This window comes from Aquila chrysaetos, chromosome 19 (assembly GCF_900496995.4).
Source record: "Aquila chrysaetos chrysaetos chromosome 19, bAquChr1.4, whole genome shotgun sequence".
NCBI lineage: Eukaryota > Metazoa > Chordata > Aves > Accipitriformes > Accipitridae > Aquila > Aquila chrysaetos.
In genome coordinates, this window is record NC_044022.1 from 12,058,269 (window position 1) to 12,077,648 (window position 19,380).

General features: G+C 44.9%; 1 protein-coding gene across 5 annotated transcripts in view; it reads left to right on the top strand.

The window, feature by feature from the left end:
* The first annotated feature begins 11,928 nt into the window (after positions 1-11,928).
* The window catches only part of PDGFD (platelet derived growth factor D), a 147,101-nt gene continuing 139,649 nt past the window's right edge, over positions 11,929-19,380 (top strand). The window contains exon 1 of one of the 5 annotated variants that reach the window (XM_030043012.2): positions 11,929-12,458. In XM_030043012.2, the coding sequence (XP_029898872.1) occupies positions 12,329-12,458 (130 nt within the window). In that variant the 5' untranslated portion in view covers positions 11,929-12,328. The remainder of the gene's footprint in view (positions 12,459-19,380) is intronic. The other 4 variants (XM_030043011.2, XM_030043015.2, XM_030043014.2 and 1 more) reach the window with 4 other exon arrangements.

Genomic DNA, 19,380 nt, shown 5'->3' on the forward strand with positions numbered 1-19,380 from the left:
CTAGAGTTGAGACATGCACAGGCTTACAGGGCTGCCATACAAGCAGAACTGAGAAAGGCTGAAAGTTTCTCAGGGAGACCTGGTAAAACCACCTATTATTAATTTGCCCTCCTTTCCTACTATAAGACTCTCTTTTCAAACTTCAACTGTTTGAACTGAAATGCAACATTCCAAGTGTCTGCCTCAGGCTGATGTCTTTTCATTCCCAAGAATAACTATTATACTGCTATTAAGATTGCCATGCCAAGCTTTCAAAAGGCATTCTGCGCAACCTTAATTTCGTCCCTTGTGCTTAGTTACGAAGCCAACTAACAAATAACATGATTGGAGACTATTTTTTCTTATACAGTCTCTGCCTCATTCAGTGCCCAAAATGGAGGTCATCACAGAAGGCAGGATTCACCTGCCCTGCCTTCAGATATCTGCAGCCCTGATGTCTACACCTGAACTAGTCACTTTGGGCTTCCCTTAGTGAAAAAAGAAACAGGTACTTCTAGGGTACAACTCAGCTTACTCTTAGACATCTAAATCACGTGAACCCTGTTCAAAAACTGTCTATTTTTGTCTATGTTACAGACACATCTATGGTTAGATGCAAGATTTTATTTGGCAGAATATATACGAGGCATTTAATTTAGGTGCTACAGTGTATAGCGAAGTATGTCATCATCCCCTTTCTCAAATGGGATTGGGGTGCAGAATGATTAAGGTAAATTGTTTCCACTAGTTTTAGATACTAAGATTTATAATCTTTGGCATTATATATCACCACACATATTCAAAAAACAACTTCTGTTAACTTCAAATATAGTTATGCATGCTCTGCATTTCAAGTCAGACCCTACTGTCTCCAGCTGGGCATCCAGAAAATGAGAAACATAGCACTAGAGACCAGCTGTGAGAAATCTGGTTTACGTCATTCTTGTAGCAGCACAAACGGGGGGGGTGTAGAAACCCTTTCACAGCACTCAATAGCCTTAGGGATTCAGTTTTCTTTTCCATCCACCTCCTGCCCCACTCACTTCATAACTTTCAACTCTGCTACAAATGAAGCAAAGGTTCTACAGACTATCTCCCTTTGTACCGTAAAATCATGATTCATCTCCTCCATTGTGTTTACTGAATCCTCTGAAAAAAGTAGTTTGCACACCTAATAATTAAAGCATATGTCCTACATATGTAAGAGGAGGCTGAATTAAGATTCACAACGCATTTTATTTCTGAAATTTTCTAACTCCTGATTGCTATGATTGTTTGGGCTGAAATTCATCTGCCCTAACTTATGTTTCCTTAAGTTAGACATCTATAGTCTGTGCTAATCACCCATAGTTGTCTTACAGTCACTGAGGAAAGAGAAAGCCCTTGGGGGGTGGGGGGCAAGGAGAATTCAACACTTCCTAAGATAATTATGAAAATGGCATGTTACATTAAGCACCTTCTGGTGGCACCTGTTTCTCTCACAGACTGTAAAGGGAGCCTATGGTTTCTACATCACATTTAGCCTTCTACATTTTGTTTACCCTTCTAAGTTTCCTTTTCTAAGTCTAGGTTTAGCGCAGATTATTCCAACACTTGTTAATACAGTACATCAGTACTTTAAAATGCCCACAATGACTGTAGGTGTGCACAAATCTTTCTTTTGTTTGTCTTTTTTCAGTGCATGTTTTTATCTCATTCTGCCATTCCAGAGGCCTCTGGAGACGCCTCGGTATTTAATTTAGAAAGTACTTTTGAATGAAAATGGAGCTAGATAAATGACAAAATGTATTTTACTGTACATGCTACTTCCTAGGAATGCATTGAATTAGTATGCTTTGTTGGGTTCTCCCCCAGGAGACTGATTTAGTTTAATGATAGTGCAAGGTCATTAGCACAGTATCAGCATAAATTCTGCTTAACCAATGCCAGGTGGTTAACTAGTTTATGTTAATGTGTTGTGCGCATAAAACTGTGAACTCAACTCCTCTATATGACAACGTGATCTGAAGAAAGAGTTGGGCAGCCTGAATGTATTCCCACTAATTTGGAACCAGAGATAAATCATTCTCACTGCTGCCCTTAAGGTAAGATGAAGACTCTCATGCATTGCCATCTAAAGCAGATTGACAAGAATTTTTTCTTAACAAGCTGATTTACAAACTGCGCATATTTAAAGGAAACAAATTTAAATATGCTTAATGTGCCTTCTCCAATACTTACAAATAAACTCAATTTGAAAATCTTGTTGCTTATATATTGTAGTCTGTTGTATACGGGTTCTATTTTTGGTATGATGTAAAATTACTCTCCCTGAAAAAGACGGACTATAAGCACAGAGTACATTTTAAGATATACAACACTGAGTGCAAGGTCCTGCACATACGTCAGGGCAATCCCCAGTATCAATACAGACTGGAGGGATGAATGGATTGAGAGCAGCCCTGTGGAGAAGGACTTGGGGGTACTGGTGGATGAACAGCTGGACATGAGTGAGCAATGTGTGCTCGCAGCCCAGAAAGCCAACCGTATCCTGGTCTGCATCAAAAGAAACGTGGCCAGCAGGTTGAGGGAGGTGATTCTGCCCCTCTACTTTACTATGGTGAGACCCCACCTGCAGCACTGCGTTCAGCTCTGGAGTCCTCAGCACAGGAAAGACATGGACCTGTTGGAGTGGGTCCAGAGGAGGGCCACAAAAATGATCAGAGGGATGGAGCACCTCTCCTGTGTAGAAAGGCTGAGAGAGTTGAGGTTGTTCAGCCTGGAGAACAGAAGGCTCTGGGGAGACCTTATTGTGGCCCTTCAATATATAAAGGGGGCTTATAGGAAAGATGGAGAGACTTTTTACCAGGGTCTGTAGTGACAGGTTAAGGGGCAATGGTTTTAAACTGAAAAGAGTAGGTTTGGATCGGATGTAAGGAAGAATTTTTTTACAGTGAGGGTGGTGAGATGCTGGAACAGGTTTCCCCAAGGAGTTGTGGATGCCCTATCATTGGAAATGTTCAAGGTCACATTGGACAGGGCTTTGAGCAACCTGATCTAGTGAAAGATATCCTTCCCATGGCCCGGGGATTGGACTAGATGATCTTTGAAGGTCCCTTCCAACACAAAACATTGTATGATTATATGATACAAGCTCCAGGAGGCAGAGTTTTGAACCTCAGAGTTTTGAATTTCTGACTTATGTTCTAGATTTGTCCATTTAATGGTGTCTACTTATTGATTCTGAAATGACTGAAAAGGCCTCATTTTGCTATATCTGTGAAATATAGGCATGTCAAGAGGAAGTATGACAAATTTGCTTTCCAAGCATAAAACTACACACAGTACTAAGATGGTGAGCAATGGAAAAGTGGTTCTCTGTTTTTCGTTGCACATTTCTTACTGCAAGCCAGAAATTTCCCTCTTTGTAAAATGATGTTGGAAAATTCCTGAGTGGGAAAGAAGAACAGAAAAAAATGAGGCTGAGGTTTTTGGTCAATTGGATTTAGTAAGTATCTCCATTGCACATGTGCACCCAAACCTCAAAGAGGAATGAAATTACCCATGAAGGAAAGAAAAAAAAAAGCCCAGAGTCATGGCTCAGCAGTTTTGAAACACTGTTGACAAGATGAGTAAGTGGTGTTCTGTAAAACTGAAGACAAAGGATGAAATGCAAGCTGTAACTCAGGAGGATGTAACTCAGGAGGACAAGGAAAAATTTTACATAACTAGAAGGTTCAGTCCTTATAAAATCCTGAAAATATTACATAAACTTCTGATGATCTAGATGGCTGAATAGAGGACTTTGTATAGGACACACGAGTGTGATGGGTGATCAGAACTTCAACTCCCGGGAAATTGAGGGGGAACGTTTAATCGACAAAGGAACACATTTGATCTCTTACATATTTTCTCATTGAGCACAAACTGAAAAACAGTACATTGCAAGAAATTCATGTGCCATCTTTGTGGTGCCAAGACCCAAGTTACTCTGCCCTGAGAGTTCGGCATCAAGGTGCATTTCAGTCTTTACAACATTGTTCAGATGGTATGCTTTAAGTTGTTCACAAGATAATAATTTACAGAATTTTAGAGTGTTCCCATGCTGAAAATGTGCTGGAGAAGGAAAATGCTGAAGACAAGAGAATGAAAATGCTTCCTGTCCCATAGGAGAGAACAGAGAGCAGTTCAGAGGGAGTGTCTGGGCAGGACTACACGCAGAGGAACCTACACCATACTGTTCTCTGTCATACTAAACCTGTCATACTAACCTTAAGTAATATCTACAATGTGCAGACAGAAAGCATGAATTATCATGGGAAATTTCAGTCTGAAACCTCTGATCCTAGAGATCTCAGGCTACCAGTAATAAAACATTCCTAGAATTTCTCTAAAATTCTAGGTGACAGTTTTCTAACTCAAACATATTATATCCAAGACAAACAAAATCTGACCTCATTTTGACAGGTGCAAAGTAATTGATCGCAGAAATAACGAGAGTGGTTAGGTAGAAGTTACCTTGGTTTGAGGACAGCTGTTTTGCAAAGTCCAGAGTAGTAGTTTCAGATTCCTTGTATCCAAATATTTTGAAAGACGAAGCAGAGGATCCTGATAAACCATTACTGTTCATACACAGTACAGGTTCCAAAGGGAAAAAAACCCATATCTGTAAAATTGTCATTAATCACTTTAATTACTTAACATTGATGGTGGGGGATTCTCTGCCTCAAGATACTGTAAAATCGAGTTTTCTCCTATTTTAAAATCAAGTTTTGATCTTTTTTTCTAAAAGATACCATGCTAACTCTTGAGAAATCAAAGCAGGAGGTCACACAGCAAAATGCTGTGGCTTATTTATGCAAGTAGTCAAACTATATCATGTGAGAAAGGTCTCTTCTATCCTTTAAATTGATGAACCTGGGAATTGGGATACAGAAGAAATGTAGTCTTTTTGAAGGTATTATTTTCTTATTAAGAAAAACTTATGAGAAAGCATAGTCCATTATTTTTAAACCTGAATTTAAATCTAAATGCTGGTTCTACTTATATAGATGGGGAAAAGAAATCCTACTTAACCTCAGGAAGGCAACATTTCTTTTTTCATTCATACTAATTTTTTGGAAGCATGACTCTGAATATTGCATGCACACTACCTGTCAGTTGGCCCTGACACTAGGTACCAGTGGGAGAGTCAGAGTGATTATAGCAGTTTCTCAAAATGTAATAAATGAACATGTTCAGCTTGGGACATCCTTTTTCTCTCCCTCCCTACGTGCATGTCAGTGGTGCGATATTTGTCTCTAACACTTTGTAGTGTGGAAAAGTGGACAATTTACACACAACCCACCCGTTGTCCCTTCACCACAATTACAACAGAAATTCCCCATGATCATTCCACTTCTCACTCTCTAGCTGTGTTCAGTCCATGTTTTGCCCACTACCTCTACCATTAGTATCCTTATCTTGAATTCCTTATGCCCCACATTGGGCACCAAAAAAGGACTGTGGTGGGTTGACCCTGGCTGGATGCCAGGTGCCCTCCAAAGCTGCTCTATCACTCCCCTTCTCAGCTGGACAGGGGAGAGAAAAAATATAACAAAAAGGTTGTGGGTCAAGATAAGGACACGGAGAGATCATTCACCAATGACCATCATGGGCAAAACAGACTTGACTTGGAGAAAAAATTAATTTAATTTATTACCAATCAAATCAGAGTAGGGTAATGAGAAATAAAACCAAATATTAAAAACACCTTCGCCCCGCCCCTCCCTTCTTCCCAGGCTTAGCTTTACTCCCAGTTTTCTCTACCTCCTCCCCCCGCAGCAGCGCAGGGGGACAGGGAATGGGGGTTGGGGTCAGTTCATCACACGTTGTCTCTGCTGCTCCTTCCTCCTCAGGGGCAGGACTCCTCACTCTTCTCCTGCTCCAGCGTGGGGTCCCTCCCATGGGAGACAGTTCTCCATGAACTTCTCCAATGTGAGTTCTTCCCACGGGCTGCAGTTCTTCATGAACTGCTCCAGCGTGGGTCCCTTCCATGGGCTGCAGTCCTTCAGGCACAGACTGCTCCAGCGTGGGTCCCCCGTGGTGTCACAAGTCCTGCCAGCAAGCCTGCTCCAGCCTGGGCTCCTCTCTCCACAGGTCCTGCCAGGAGCCTGCTCCAGCGCAGGCTTCCCATGGGGTCACAGCCTCCTTCAGGCACCCACCTGCTCCAGTGTGGGGTCCTCCATGGGCTGCAGGTGGAGATCTGCTCCACCGTGGACCTCCCTGGGCTGCAGGAGGACAGCCTGCCTCACCGTGGTCTTCCCCATGGGCTGCAGGGGAATCTCTGCTCCGGCGCCTGGAGCACCTCCTCCCCCTTCTTCTTCACTGACCTTGGTGTCCGCAGAGTTGTTTCTCTCACATATTCTCACTCCTCTCTTCTGCTGCAGTTGCCATTGCGCAGGTTTTTTTCCCCTTCTTAAACCTGTTATCCCAAAGGCACTACCACCGTCGCTGATGGGCTCGGCCTTGGCCAGCAGCGGGTCCATCTTGGAGTCAGCTGGCGTTGGCTCTGTCGGACATAGGGGAAGCTTCCAGCAGCTTCTCACAGAAGTCACCCTTGTAGCCACCCCACTACCAAAACCTTGCCGCACAAACCCAATACATGCTTGCAGTGGAGAACTAGCCAAAAGTTACGTACAGCCAGCAAAAGTCATTTAACAGTTGGGAAGGTAAGCAGGTGTTCATTGAAAGGGAGAAGGGCACAGCATCCTGTAGCAGTGCAGACACAAGAGGGAAAATTGAAAGACTGGATAAATCAAAGCTGCCTGCAGCTGTTTTCAAGAATAGGCGAGACAAGCGAGCATGCACAGCTGGCTGTTGGAGGAGGACAAAGAGCAGCACCAGTTGCAGGTCTGTGGCCCAGATCTAATGTTCAGAGTGTTTTAACATGAGTTCCCATGAATCAATGCCAAGTTTGTAGTGATACCAGGCAGCAGTTCTTGAGCTTGTGTTTGATAATCTCAACACCTAAAGAGATCAGGTTCACTGGGGATTTTCTTTGTATGTTGTTGAACTGCTGCCTGTAGCTGAGATAGTAAATCTGGGCCATGGATCACTGTGTGGTTCTTCTTTTCTTGGTGTGTTGCTGCCTGTGGGATATTGTGATTTTCTTAGCAACACACCACTCTGCCCCTATTTTCTAATTCCAGACATATAATGGCTTTGGTCTACCTTTTCCTTGCATTGTTTTGGTCTGCCAAAACATTGTTACATTGTTACATTCATTTACTTAAGACATATATTTTAGCAATTGTGAGATGTTTCTCCATCCTCTCTATGCACCTCTGCTCATTTTCACATCATTCACAGATTATAAACTTGGGGATGGGGCTGTTGCCATCACTTGCTTGCCCGCCTATATAACAGAAATCACAGTGCTGCCCTGAATTAATCCCTGGAGGTACATTTTATTAGTTGTCATTTTCCAATAAACTGCAGAACCACTTAGAAATTTCATCTGTGGCTTGTAGTATGGTACATATGAACATGCTTTTCTCTGTCACCTTTACAGATCTTTTAGAAGAGATCAATAGACCCCATGAGTTCCTAAGTACAGCTTGAAACCACTTGATTCATTTTAGGAAAATGTCAAATCTTGCCTTTCAAGTTTTCAGTGATGAAGAATATACAACTTTGATACTTCCATAGCTTTCCATACTGAAAAGTATGCCTGTTACTTCTAATTTTAATTTGTCTAACTGGAACTTTCACCTTGATATGTCATTGTCCACTAGACAGAATAGCCTTCTCGAATCAATATCCCACCTCCAGGAGGTAGCTGTGACCTCTCTGATTTTCTCCTTGACAAGCTAAACATCTTGTGATTTTTAAGCTCTTCCCTGAATAGCATGTTTCTCAATCTCTAACCAATCCTGTGGTTTTCCTCTCAGTGTTTTTCTCTTTATTATGGTCCTTTTTCAGACTATATTCACAGGAACTTGATGCAGCAGTCTAATAACAGAAGAAAGCATAATGTTCCTACTCTAATTGATATTCCCCTCTTTAAGCAAATATCCAAGGATCCCAGTGGTAACACACAAAGGTCTTTGGTTTTGCTACTTAACCACCATATTTCCAATGTTCTGAGGAGTGGACACACATTACATCTGTGCTCCACAGACAAACTACATGACAGTGAAGCATCTCCCAGCCATCAAATTATAACAGAGAGGGCTACAGCCCATTGACTTCCTTGATAATGCACCCCTGTAATTTTTTCTGCATCAGTGCTTTCTAGGATTAACTACTTTATCTAGTAACTATAAATGTATTTGTTCCCTATACTCTCTCCATAGCCAGTGGAGAGAAAGTGGACCTTCCAGAAAAAAACTTATCCCATCCCAGCACAACTGTCTAAAACCGCTGGGCTAGAGTGCCCTCTGATGGGTATCCGATTCTCTCAATGAACAATGAGAACCTGTGTGACTGGCTTACACCAGCCACTTTCAAAGGACTAAAATGCGGTGAGATGGATGCCACAAAAACTCAGTAGTGCTGCCATATGCCAGGGCTCAGCTTTACAGTTCTACCCAGTATCTACATGTCTATCTCCATATAACACCATTACTATAAATCAGCCTATTACTCCCCCAAGATTTTTGTCATCTACAAATGTCATGAGTAATGACTGAATTTTTCCCAGGTCATTGTTGGAAATGCAAATCAATGCAGAAGCAAAAATTAGCTAAAGTGGCACGCCCTCGAAAAGAATCCATTTAATAATGTTTCCCTTTTTAGTAAACATTTTTAAACCTGTCATTTAATGAGTTTTGAAAACATTTAGTATGCATGACTTTCATTTCGTATGATTTAAATTGTGTGGTACCAAGTCAAATGCCTTATGAAAGCTGTAATTTGATGCTATTCTGTTTGTCAACCAGATTTCCAAGTTAGCATGATAAGATTTTCCAGGTTGATTAGCATTAATTATATTATTTTCCTTTTAATTTGTATTAATTGAGTCTTATATCAACTGTTACATTATTTTATCAAGATCTCAGTCAGGCTGACAGATTTGTAATTACCTAGGTCATCACACTTATACATCAGTATGTCCTTTTATGTAGTAACCATGAGTTGCTGTAGGTCTTCATATAGAAATCACCTGATGCTTTAAATTGTCCCAGACCCTTAGAATACAGATTAGCCAATGTACTAGAATGTTTTCCAGAAACTGAAGATCCAGTCATCTGCTCATAAAACTGTCTGAGCATAATCCAAACTTCTCACACTTTGACATGGTGTTCTATGACACCTTATTATAAAGATACTGTTTTGTTTTGTAGTGGGTTTAGTGCTTTTTAAAGTGAATTGAAAAGCTGCAGCAACAGCCATTGGAATGCAGACCTTTTCTACAAAGGTCTACCAATGCATGTCAGTCTTGGTGCTCTATCCCAAAATCTTTCTGTACACCTGTACATCAAATGGAAAAATCTGGGATTTTTTGATATTGGGGCTAAAGTAAATACCTGATAATTGATAGAGTGAGGCCTGTGTTTGGAACCCCACAGTAATATTCCCTGGTTGTTTTCTGACCTGAGAAAAAGACTCATCCCTTCTGCTACAAGAATATTTTTGGCTTCAGAACAAAGATGGCAGCTTCTCATGCTTTGTACAGGGAGGAAGAGAAAAGTACCATAAGCTTATGATAGGAGTTATACACAGTTCCTCTTGATATATATCAAAGCCACTGGTGGTGGAATCCACTTTCCTGTTTTCATCACTGTCTAATTTATGAGGCCCCATGCTGTTTTGCTTTAGAGTTCTCTAAGCAACAAGTACCTCTGCTGCAGAAACAGGAATTTCATCTTATGCATCACAAGCAGTATGTACTTCTTTAAAAGAAAAAAAAAAAAATGCTGAGAAAAACCTCAGTTCTGTAGCTGGGTCAGCTTGAGGAAGTTGAAACTTATCGTCTATATCAAGCCAGGGAGCACATCAGCCAAACAGCTGTGGAGTGTTTTAGGTGAAAGCCTGTTCCACTCTTGTGTCAAAGCTGGACCTGTGCAGCCAGGCAGGCATGGGGCCAGAAAGACACCGCATGACTCCAGCTCCAGACTCAGCTCTTGGGAAGGTGTATGAATTTTATATAAGAAAATTTATACAGGTGAAGCTGGGTACAGAAACAGCCTTGGAAACAGTGCCCTTTCTTGACTGAATTATATAACTGCTCAGATACTGTCAAAACACCTTTTGTCTGCCTTCTGGATGGAAGATAATCCGTCCTTCCTTCTCTTCCTCCTCCACCGCCTTAAAACGGTCACTGCACGCCCCCAAGGGGAAGCAATTACGGGTTCTAGCTCCCTAAATCTAAGAGTCAATGAGGGCCTCAGGACACTGAGGAAGGGAAGACTTCACCACGGGGGTTGTGGTAAGGCCAGGGTATTGACCACCTCCTTTTATCTTACAAGGTACCTGCACTCAGAAGAGAGCTAGGTAGCTGGGATCCTATTGACATTTTCTGCCACTTCGTTGTAATGTAATTGGAAAGAGACAGACACATTGACTGGATGAACAGAACACATCTTCACAGCTCCCCCTGTCTTCATTTGCTGTATGTCCTCTATTTGACTTTCTGCTTCTATTAGGATGATTGGGTTGGCCACCTTCCCTCTGTTTGCCCAGTTTCCCCCCTGAAACGGGCACGTAAAATATAGGCACATCTGCTCACAAATGAAGCACTGTTGGAGCCTTTCCATTATCTACCACATGGGAGCAGGATTAGGTTCGCTGTCGGTTTTGGGGAACATGAGAGGGATAAAGAACCATGAATTATGCATAACAGAATTGCACCCTACTGGTTCCTTAAGACATACAAGATGTTTCAGTCCCATTGTCATCCTAACACGCTCTTGGAGAAAATATTTCATACAGCCAGAGGCAGTCTTCTGAGTGTAGCAGGACTCATCCAATATTCCTCATACAGCACTATATTGACATTTTTCTTCTGCTAGTGAGGTGTTGTTTCATGTTGCTAAAGGTCCGGCAGCATGTCACAATTTGTCAGACTGGCTAAGACCATATAAAATGCCTTAAGAAATAAACTGAGTAGGTAAGAATTTATTAGAGAACTGTTAAAACCTGATTGTTTTTTCTACGTCTTCACTTGATTATTTTCATTGCAGCTAATGGAAGGAAAAAGAGTAGTAAAACAGCAATCTGATCACAATCCTCACATGCCTTTGGTTTAGAGCTGAACTCTCCCAGGCAGCAATACAATCTTTTAATACCGGACCCAACTTAATGAGGGTCTAAATTAGTAGGAATTAACTTTTTATGAGAAGCTTTGGACAGTGCTTGGCATGACAGAAGAGCCCATGTATTTCTCCCAGGGACAGCTGCCGGCTTTCTTCAGCCAATGTGTTTTCACCAGTTACTCCACTAAGTCTCCACGCCCGCCCCGGTGCAACTCAGTGATTTGAGTCATTCCAGCCCAACGGATAACCTTTACGTGGCCACTGCGGGCCCGCGGGTGACGGGTGCGTGGCCTCTTTGCTGGCGGGGAGCCCCCGGCACACGGCTCCCACCGGACCCACCCGCCGGGTGCCCCGCGGTCCCGGCAGGGCAGGTTCACTCCGCACCGGGGCCAGCCCCCCCTCGCACCACCCCTCCTGCCGCTTTCTGCCCGGGCTGGAGACGGCGCGGCCGGTAGCTCACGGAGGACCCGGGCACCGCTCCCTGCCTCCCCGGCGCCGGCCGCTCCCGCCCGCCTCCCTCCCTGCCCCCGGGCCGCCCCCTTCCCCCGGGCCGCCTCTCCCCCCCGGCCCCCTTTCCGCGGAGCGCGGGGCGCTCCCGCCGCTCCACACCCCAGCGGCGGCTCCTGCCGAGCGGAGCGGCGCGGCGCGGCGGCGGTGCGAGGCGGCGGGCGCAGCCCGGCAGCGGGGCGCGGAGCTGCGCCGCGGCGGCCGCAGGGGAGCGCGGCTGCGGCAGCGGCAGCCCCCCCGCCTGCGACGTGGGGCACGGCGCTGCCGGCCGAGGGGAGGGGGCGGCGGTCCCGGCCCGGGGATTTCTCACCTTTGCCGGGTTTGGCCGGCCCCAGAAAGGCAGCAGAAAGTTCAGCATGCAGGAAGTTTGGGGGCAGCTCGGAGAGTAACTCGGCAGCCGTGACTGCTGTTTCGGGTGGTGTGGTTTTTTTTTGGTTTTCGGGGCTTTTGTGTGCTTTTTTTTTTTTTTCCTTCCCTGCATACAACTCCCCCAAACACGCAAGCAACCCGCAACAACAACAACCAAAAGTCCGGGAAGGGGGAGAGAACACGAGAGAGGGAAGCACCCTGGGTGGGGAGAGCCGGGTTTCTTTGCAGAGACACGGTCCCGTTCACAGCGGATCCCAATGCAACTGCTCATCCTCCTCCTCCTCTACGCTGTCGTCTGTGCGAACTTTTGCAGCCGTCAGGGCACCACTGCCCCTGCCCAGAGCGGATCTATAAAAGCCTTGCGGTCCTCGAATATCAGGCGAGATGGTAAGCGTCTCTCTGTCTTCTTTATTGCCAGGGGCTGCACTTGCAGAGGAAGCCCCGAGCCCGGAGCGCGCCCCGGGGGCTGCCGTCCCCCCTTCCCCAGAGGCCGGCGGCGTTCTGTCCGGGCGGGGGTCCCGTCCCTGAGAGGCCGGCGGGGTCAGCCGGGGCGCGGGGGCCGGTCCCCGGAGGCCGGCGGGGGTCGGCCGGGGAGCGTGCGGCCAGGGGGAGGGAGGGAGGTGTCGGCTGAGGGGGCGGCTCTGCCCGGCGGCTGCTCCTCCGGGCGGTCCCAAACTTCTCGGGGCAACTTCGGGGAGGCTTCCTGGGAGCCGGCGGCGCTCCCCGCGTCCGCTCCGGGCTGCGGGCGGCACCTTGCCCCTGCCGGCGCGGGGTGCCCGGTCCCAGCTGCCGCGGAGGGCCCCGCCCGGCGCCCCTCGGCACCCGCGGGCCCCGTCTCGTCTGTGTCCCTTTGCGGTGCCGACGCCGGGGGCAGTGCGGGGAGGGCGGCGAGTTTGTGGCGGCTCCGGCCTGAGCGGGGCCGCCGCCGTGTCCCCCCGGGGGCGGCGTGTGGTGGGCGAGGGAGGACGCGCGGGCGGCGGCCGCTGGGCCTCGGGGCGGGGCGCGGGCGGCGCCGCCGCCGCCTCAGGGGTGCTCGGCGGGAGCGCGGCTCCTCTCCCGGCCGCGCTGCGGCCTTTGGCCTCTTTCGGCTCCTGTAGCGGCTCTCGGGGAGCCGTCCTCCGGGTGGAGGGCCGCCTTGGCGGGAGGGTCTGGGCCCAGGGCTGGGCGTTCGCCCGGGTCTGCTGGGCAGTGCCCCGCGAGGACTGGCCTCGTCCCTTGTGCCTGCCGCACCGTCGGCAGGAGTAGGATGCCCAGTGACGGTGGGCACCAGGGAGGGTGGCTGCGGGCTTTCAGACACAGCCCAAAGAGCGGGTTCAGTCTTCGTGTTTGGGCTCTGGTGCGTTTCGCGCTGCGAGCGGCCGGCAGGGCATATCCCCGACAGCTGAGGTGCTGTCGACGGTCTGCAGCACAGCTGCGCGGGCGCAGGCGCCTCGAGTGAGCGGTCAGCGTGGCCGTGTGCCGTGGCCCTGTGGTGAACGAATGTGGAGGCTGCATGAAAATAGCACCGCTGAAATTCGCCTTTGGAATCCACTTGTTTGTGATTAAAGATAACCAGGTCTTTCGGTTTGGGAAGGGCGATGAGCCTCTGGTTGGGGAGCAACCTGTTGTGTTCCAACTTCATGCGGGAGGACCTGCTTTTGCATGTTGGACTGTACCCTCTTGCAGAGTGAAATGCGAGATATTCTCCCTGAAAATGAACAGGGTTAAGTTCAGTCTTCAAGTTAACGTCTTCCAGTTGCCAGAATTTATATATTTTATAAACCCTTTTAAAAAACCCAGTCACTTGAGCCATTTCCAAGATTGTACTCTGTATTTGCCAGTGTTTATTTTTCAGCATGTATACAATGTGTATAATGGGTATACAGTTGTTTTAGGAAGATGTTTATGTTTCAGCTTTGGAGCCATATTGAACTTAATTCTCTGCCTTTCCTAGTCACTGAAAGAAGGCATAGAGAAGGTGAAGAGGCTTTTTCTTAGAATTGGGATAGCGAGTCTGGAAACAAGACAGAATTGCAGTTCCTTCTGTCTCAGAAGCCAAATTTAATGTGATAAAAATATATGTGTTCATAATAAAAGCATACATGCATTATTTCTGTTTCATCCTTTAAAACTATTGTGTATTTTATCAAGCCTCATGACTTGTTAGCCTGTCATCTTAAACCTTCTAGAAGAACTGACACCATCACTGAACTAAGCTAAGCCAGCTTCCTTCCAAGTCAAACTCCAAACACACTTTTAGGAAGACCACATGCAAACCCTTAGCATGCTGCAGCCTTGCTCCCTCCTTGTGCTTGGGAATCCTCTTGCTTTTTGGCTGCAAAGGATGATGTGTTCTGGTATGGTCAGTGGAGCTGGCTATCGGGTCACAACATCTGAAGCAGATAAGCTGCTGATGGTCCTGATTTTAGTCAAAGGAACCAAACTGTTGCTTGAGTTTGTTGACTAAAGGTCTATATTTGTGCAGCCAAAGGTTATGAGCTGTATTCCAAATGTTGCATGCATGTGATGACCTCACAAGCAAAGTGCTTAGACCATAGTTGGCTGTAGGCCACTATAAGTATTTTTGTCTAATTTTCAGTGGTGTTTGTGTCTTGTTTTGGTTTGCAGCGCTGATACAGAATAGCATTAAAGACATGTGGGTTGCATTGCTGAGTGGGACAGTATTTTTTGCATTGTAAATATTCGCAGATATGATAATATGGAAGAGGATCTAAGAGCACACAATACACTGGAGCTAATATGTTCCAACAGTCTCTCTCAAAGCGTGCAGCAGGGATAAAAACTAATTTAATATTATGTCCTGGGTTGATGATCATGATTATTATGTTGTGGAATTAAGAGAGATACTGAAGAGGAAGCAAGGTCTGTTCAGCTCTTTTAAAAAGTACTGTATCTTGGCAAGTCCAAGACCACCTGCACATTTCATTAAAAAAGAAAGCAATCCTTTGGATTCCAGTTTTCTGTTACCTCCAACCAGGATAAACTAGTGATACTGCATACACAGAGCTTTAATATGGAGGCTTGGTATTGCTTCCGGCCAAAACAAACCTTTGCACTGTGCGCGATTCGAGATTATCTTTCTTCTTTTAGGCTAAAAGAGGTTGGCCTATTTGTAATTGCTCTTACTTTAGACTGAGGTTGCTCTGGGAAGAAATCTATAGATGAAGGGCAGCACATACAAAAAAAGTGCCATTTAATGACTACCAAACCTAACCAGCCTGTACTTCCTGCTGAAGATATTAAGAATATAAATAACCTGCTTACAAGACATCCTCTTGTCCTAGCGGAAGGACGGGCATTGATGACTCAGCTGTCCAGTGTAGCACTAATCAATTTTTTAAAGTGTCCTGGAGATGCCAGCCATATTTATAGCACATGTAGTAGTATTTACTTAAAGTCTTTATTAATGCCATTACCTGTTAAGTCGTTTGAAGTTTGTCAGAATAACACACAGAGGGAGCTTCCAGATGCTTCCATTGTTCTCTTTGCATCAGTTTCCCAGTTTGCAGTATACAGGTAATACTGCCTAATTAGAAGAAGTCTGATATTTTGTTTCTGCTATTTTGGTTGTTTATGTGTACTAGGAGATCAAAAGTGGAGATGAAAAATGCTAAGTAATATTATTTACTGTATGGTGTCTAACTGAAACATCAGTTGCTCGTTCTTATCTGTTATGGAACAAACATCTGTATGAATGTGCAAACTAGGAAAGTATGCCTAGTCTGTATACTCAGACTAAGCATCACTATACATATTTTAAACTTTAAAATCCAAAGTTTAAAGAAAAGGCAGAACAGAACAGTCAGCATAGTGTCAAATCATTTCAGTATGTAAACAACAGAACGCCATGGAATCAGTATCTTCTGATGTGGGTTTGAAACCGTAACATCAGACGACTTGAGATAAGATTCTGGGCTCTTGTGGTTTTCATTATCAATCAAAATAAATATGGAATTTCTAAACTTTGGTTTGCTTGTTAAACACCAAAATACAAAGAAAAATTGTACTTTACCATTCTGGGGAAACGGTAACAGCTTTTGGCTCTTTGATGGCCTGTCCAAAGGGATGTGTGCCATTAACTCTACCCTCCCCTTCCCTGTGTTGGCCTGTGCCTAAGCACAGGGAAGAGCATTTGGTGATTTGGGCAGTATTCTCTCACCAAACAGGTGTTAACTGTCTGCTTTTGGGGTGTTTTTCATACCACTTTGAAATGGCTGTTGTATCAGTATAAGAACCTCAGGTTTGGAATGCACTTCTTGAGTTATTTTATAATAGGCTTGTGTACATGTTTTTTTAAAGGACTCTAGTAACATAAAATTGTGTCAACTGGAAAATAGCTAAAATAAATTTGCTTTTATAAGCTTATTATCCTGATTGTTTTTGGAGGTTTTGTAAAAAAAAAATGTATTTCAGTCTTCATCAGATAAAAAAAAAAACCCTTAATAATTTACCTGTAGTAATGCACTTTGGTCTACAATTATTTAACTTTGATGATTCTCTTATCTGTATAATTAACTATTTGAACTGAAGTATCAAAGGATATTGCACGAGAATTCCAACCCTGACTCAGCAGCAAGCAGCATGGAATAATTCTCCAAAGGAGCTTTGAAACGTCTTTTATCAGGTAGATGTATATAATTTAGTGGAAGTCACTATAAACTCTCCAGCCAGTCTCTCAACACTTCTTGTTTCTTTTTTTTAAAATGTATTTGAATGAAACTTAATTGGGTCAGCTAATTCTTAAAAGGCTTGCAGAGAAAACTTGATAATTGTTTTGCTTTGATTCTTAGAAACTGAACACTGCTGAAAATTCTAAAATAATGTATTTTTTTTTCACTGTGATCCCACAGAAAGGCTGTGTTTTATAAAACACCTAGGAATAGGCATAAATAGGAAACTCACAGGGAATCATTAGTGCAATAACATTCTCCATGTCCTTAACTTTCAGCATCTTTATAATTCCATTGAAGTCAAGGGACTCAGTCCTACAGGATAAAATATATTTATATAAGCTCGAATAGCTTATATATAAGTGAGATGATGCCGAGTAAAACTAACTATAGCTTACGATGAACCAAAAGTACAAGTATTTGCAAAATTTAGAATCATTGAATCATAGAATTTTTTAGGTTGGAAAAGAACTTTAGATCATTCAGTGCAACCATAAACCTAACACTGCCAAGTCCACCACTAAACCATGTCCCTAAGCACCACATCTACATGTCTTTCAAATACCTCCAGGGGTGGTGACTCAACTGCTTCCCCCAGCAGCCTGTTCCAATGCTTGACAACCCTTTCAGTGAAGAAATTTTTCTCAGTCTCCAATCTAAACCTCCCCTGGTGCAACTTGAGGCCGTTTCCTCTTGCCCTATCACTTGATACTTGGGAGAAGAGACTGACCCCCACCTCACTACCACCTCCTTTCAGGTAGTTGTAGAGTGATAAGGTCTCCCTTCAGCCTCCTTTTCTCCAGGCTAAACAACCCCAGCTCCCTCAGCCACTCCCCAGAACACTTGTGCTCTAGACCCTTCACCAGATTCGTTGCCCTTCTCTGGACATGCTCCAGCACCTCGATGTCTTTCTTGTAGTGAGGGGCCCAAAACTGAATGCAGTATTCAAGGTGCGGCCTCACCGGTGTCGAGCGCAGGGGGACGATCACTTCCCTAGTCCTGCTGGCCACACTATTTCTGATACAAGCCAGGATGCTGTTGCCCTTCTTGGCCACCTGGGCACACTACTGGCTCATATTCAGCTCGTTGTTAACCAACACCCCCAGGTCCTTTATCTGCTGGGCAGCTTTCCAGCCACTCTTCCCCAAGGCTGTAGCAGTGCATGGGGTTGTTGTGACCCAAGTGCAGGACCCTGCACTTGGTCTTGTTGAACCTCATACAGTTGGCCTCAGCCCATCGATCCAGCCTGTCCAGATCCCTCTGCGGAGCCTTCCTACCCTCCAGCAGACCAACACTCCCACCCAACTTGGTGTTGTCTGCAAACTTACTGAGGGTGCACTTGATCCCCTCATCCAGATCATTGATAAAGATACTAAACAGAACTGGCCCCAAAACTGAGCCCTAGGGACACCACCTGTGACCGGCCGCCATCTGAATTTAATTCCATTCACTTCCACTCTTTGGGCTCAATCATCCAGCCAGTTTTTTACCCAGCAAAGAGTATGCATGTCCAAGCCATGAGCAGCCAGTTTCTCCAGGAGAATTCTGTGGGAAACAGTGTCAAAGCCTTTACTAAATCCAGGTAGACAACATCCACAGCCTTTCCCTAATCCACAAAGTGGGTCACCTTGTCATAGATGGAGAGAGATCAGGACCTGCCTTTCATAAACCCATGCTGACTGGGCCTGATCACCTGGTTGTCCTGCATGTGCCGTGTGATGGCACTCAAGATGATCTGCTCCATAATCTTTCCCAGCACCGAGGTCAGACTGACAGGCCTGTAGTTCCCTGGATCTTCCTTCAGGCCCTTCTTGTAGATGGGCATCACATTTGTTAACCTCCAGTCAACTGGGACCTCCCTGGTTAGCCAGGACTGCTGGTAAATGATGGAAAGTGGCTTGGTGAGCACTTGTGCCAGCTCCCTCAGTACGCTTGGGTGGATCCCCTCTGGCCCCATAGACTTGTGTGTGTGTCTTAGTGGTGTAGCAGGTCGCTCACCATTTCCCCTTGGATTATGGGGGGCTTCATTCTGCTCCCCGTCCCTGTCTTCCAGCTCAGGGGGCTGGGTACCCAAAGAACAACTAGTCTTACTATTAAAGACTGAGGCATAGAAGTCATTAAGTACCTCAGCCTTTTCCTCATCCTTTGTCACTATGTTTTTGTCAAATATATTTGTCAAGTATTCTGTTAAAATAAAAATATAATGCATATGTTTCATAGGCATGAATATTATGTACATGGATATGTAGAATAAATATATATTGCATCTTTTGCATATTATGTCATGTAGGATATTATATATGCACATAAATCAGAGGACATAAGCACAGGGAAATGAGTATAAGTACACTTAATATAATTGTTTCCAAATTAGCATTTGAATCACAAAAATATTGTACCCAGGGAATTTTTTTTTTAGAATACTAATCCCACCCCCCCCCAGGTTTAATGTAACTTTTTGAAGTCCTGGTTGAACGATGAACTGATAGACAAATATTTGAGCCTAACTATTGAAGGTAGTTAAGATCCTCTTTACATGATGTTGTTAGGTATGTCATTTATGGAATTTGGGTTGAAAGCAAGTTGTGTTTAAAAATGTTTGTCAGTTTTCCAGGTTGTGAGTGGAAGTTCTGAAAGTA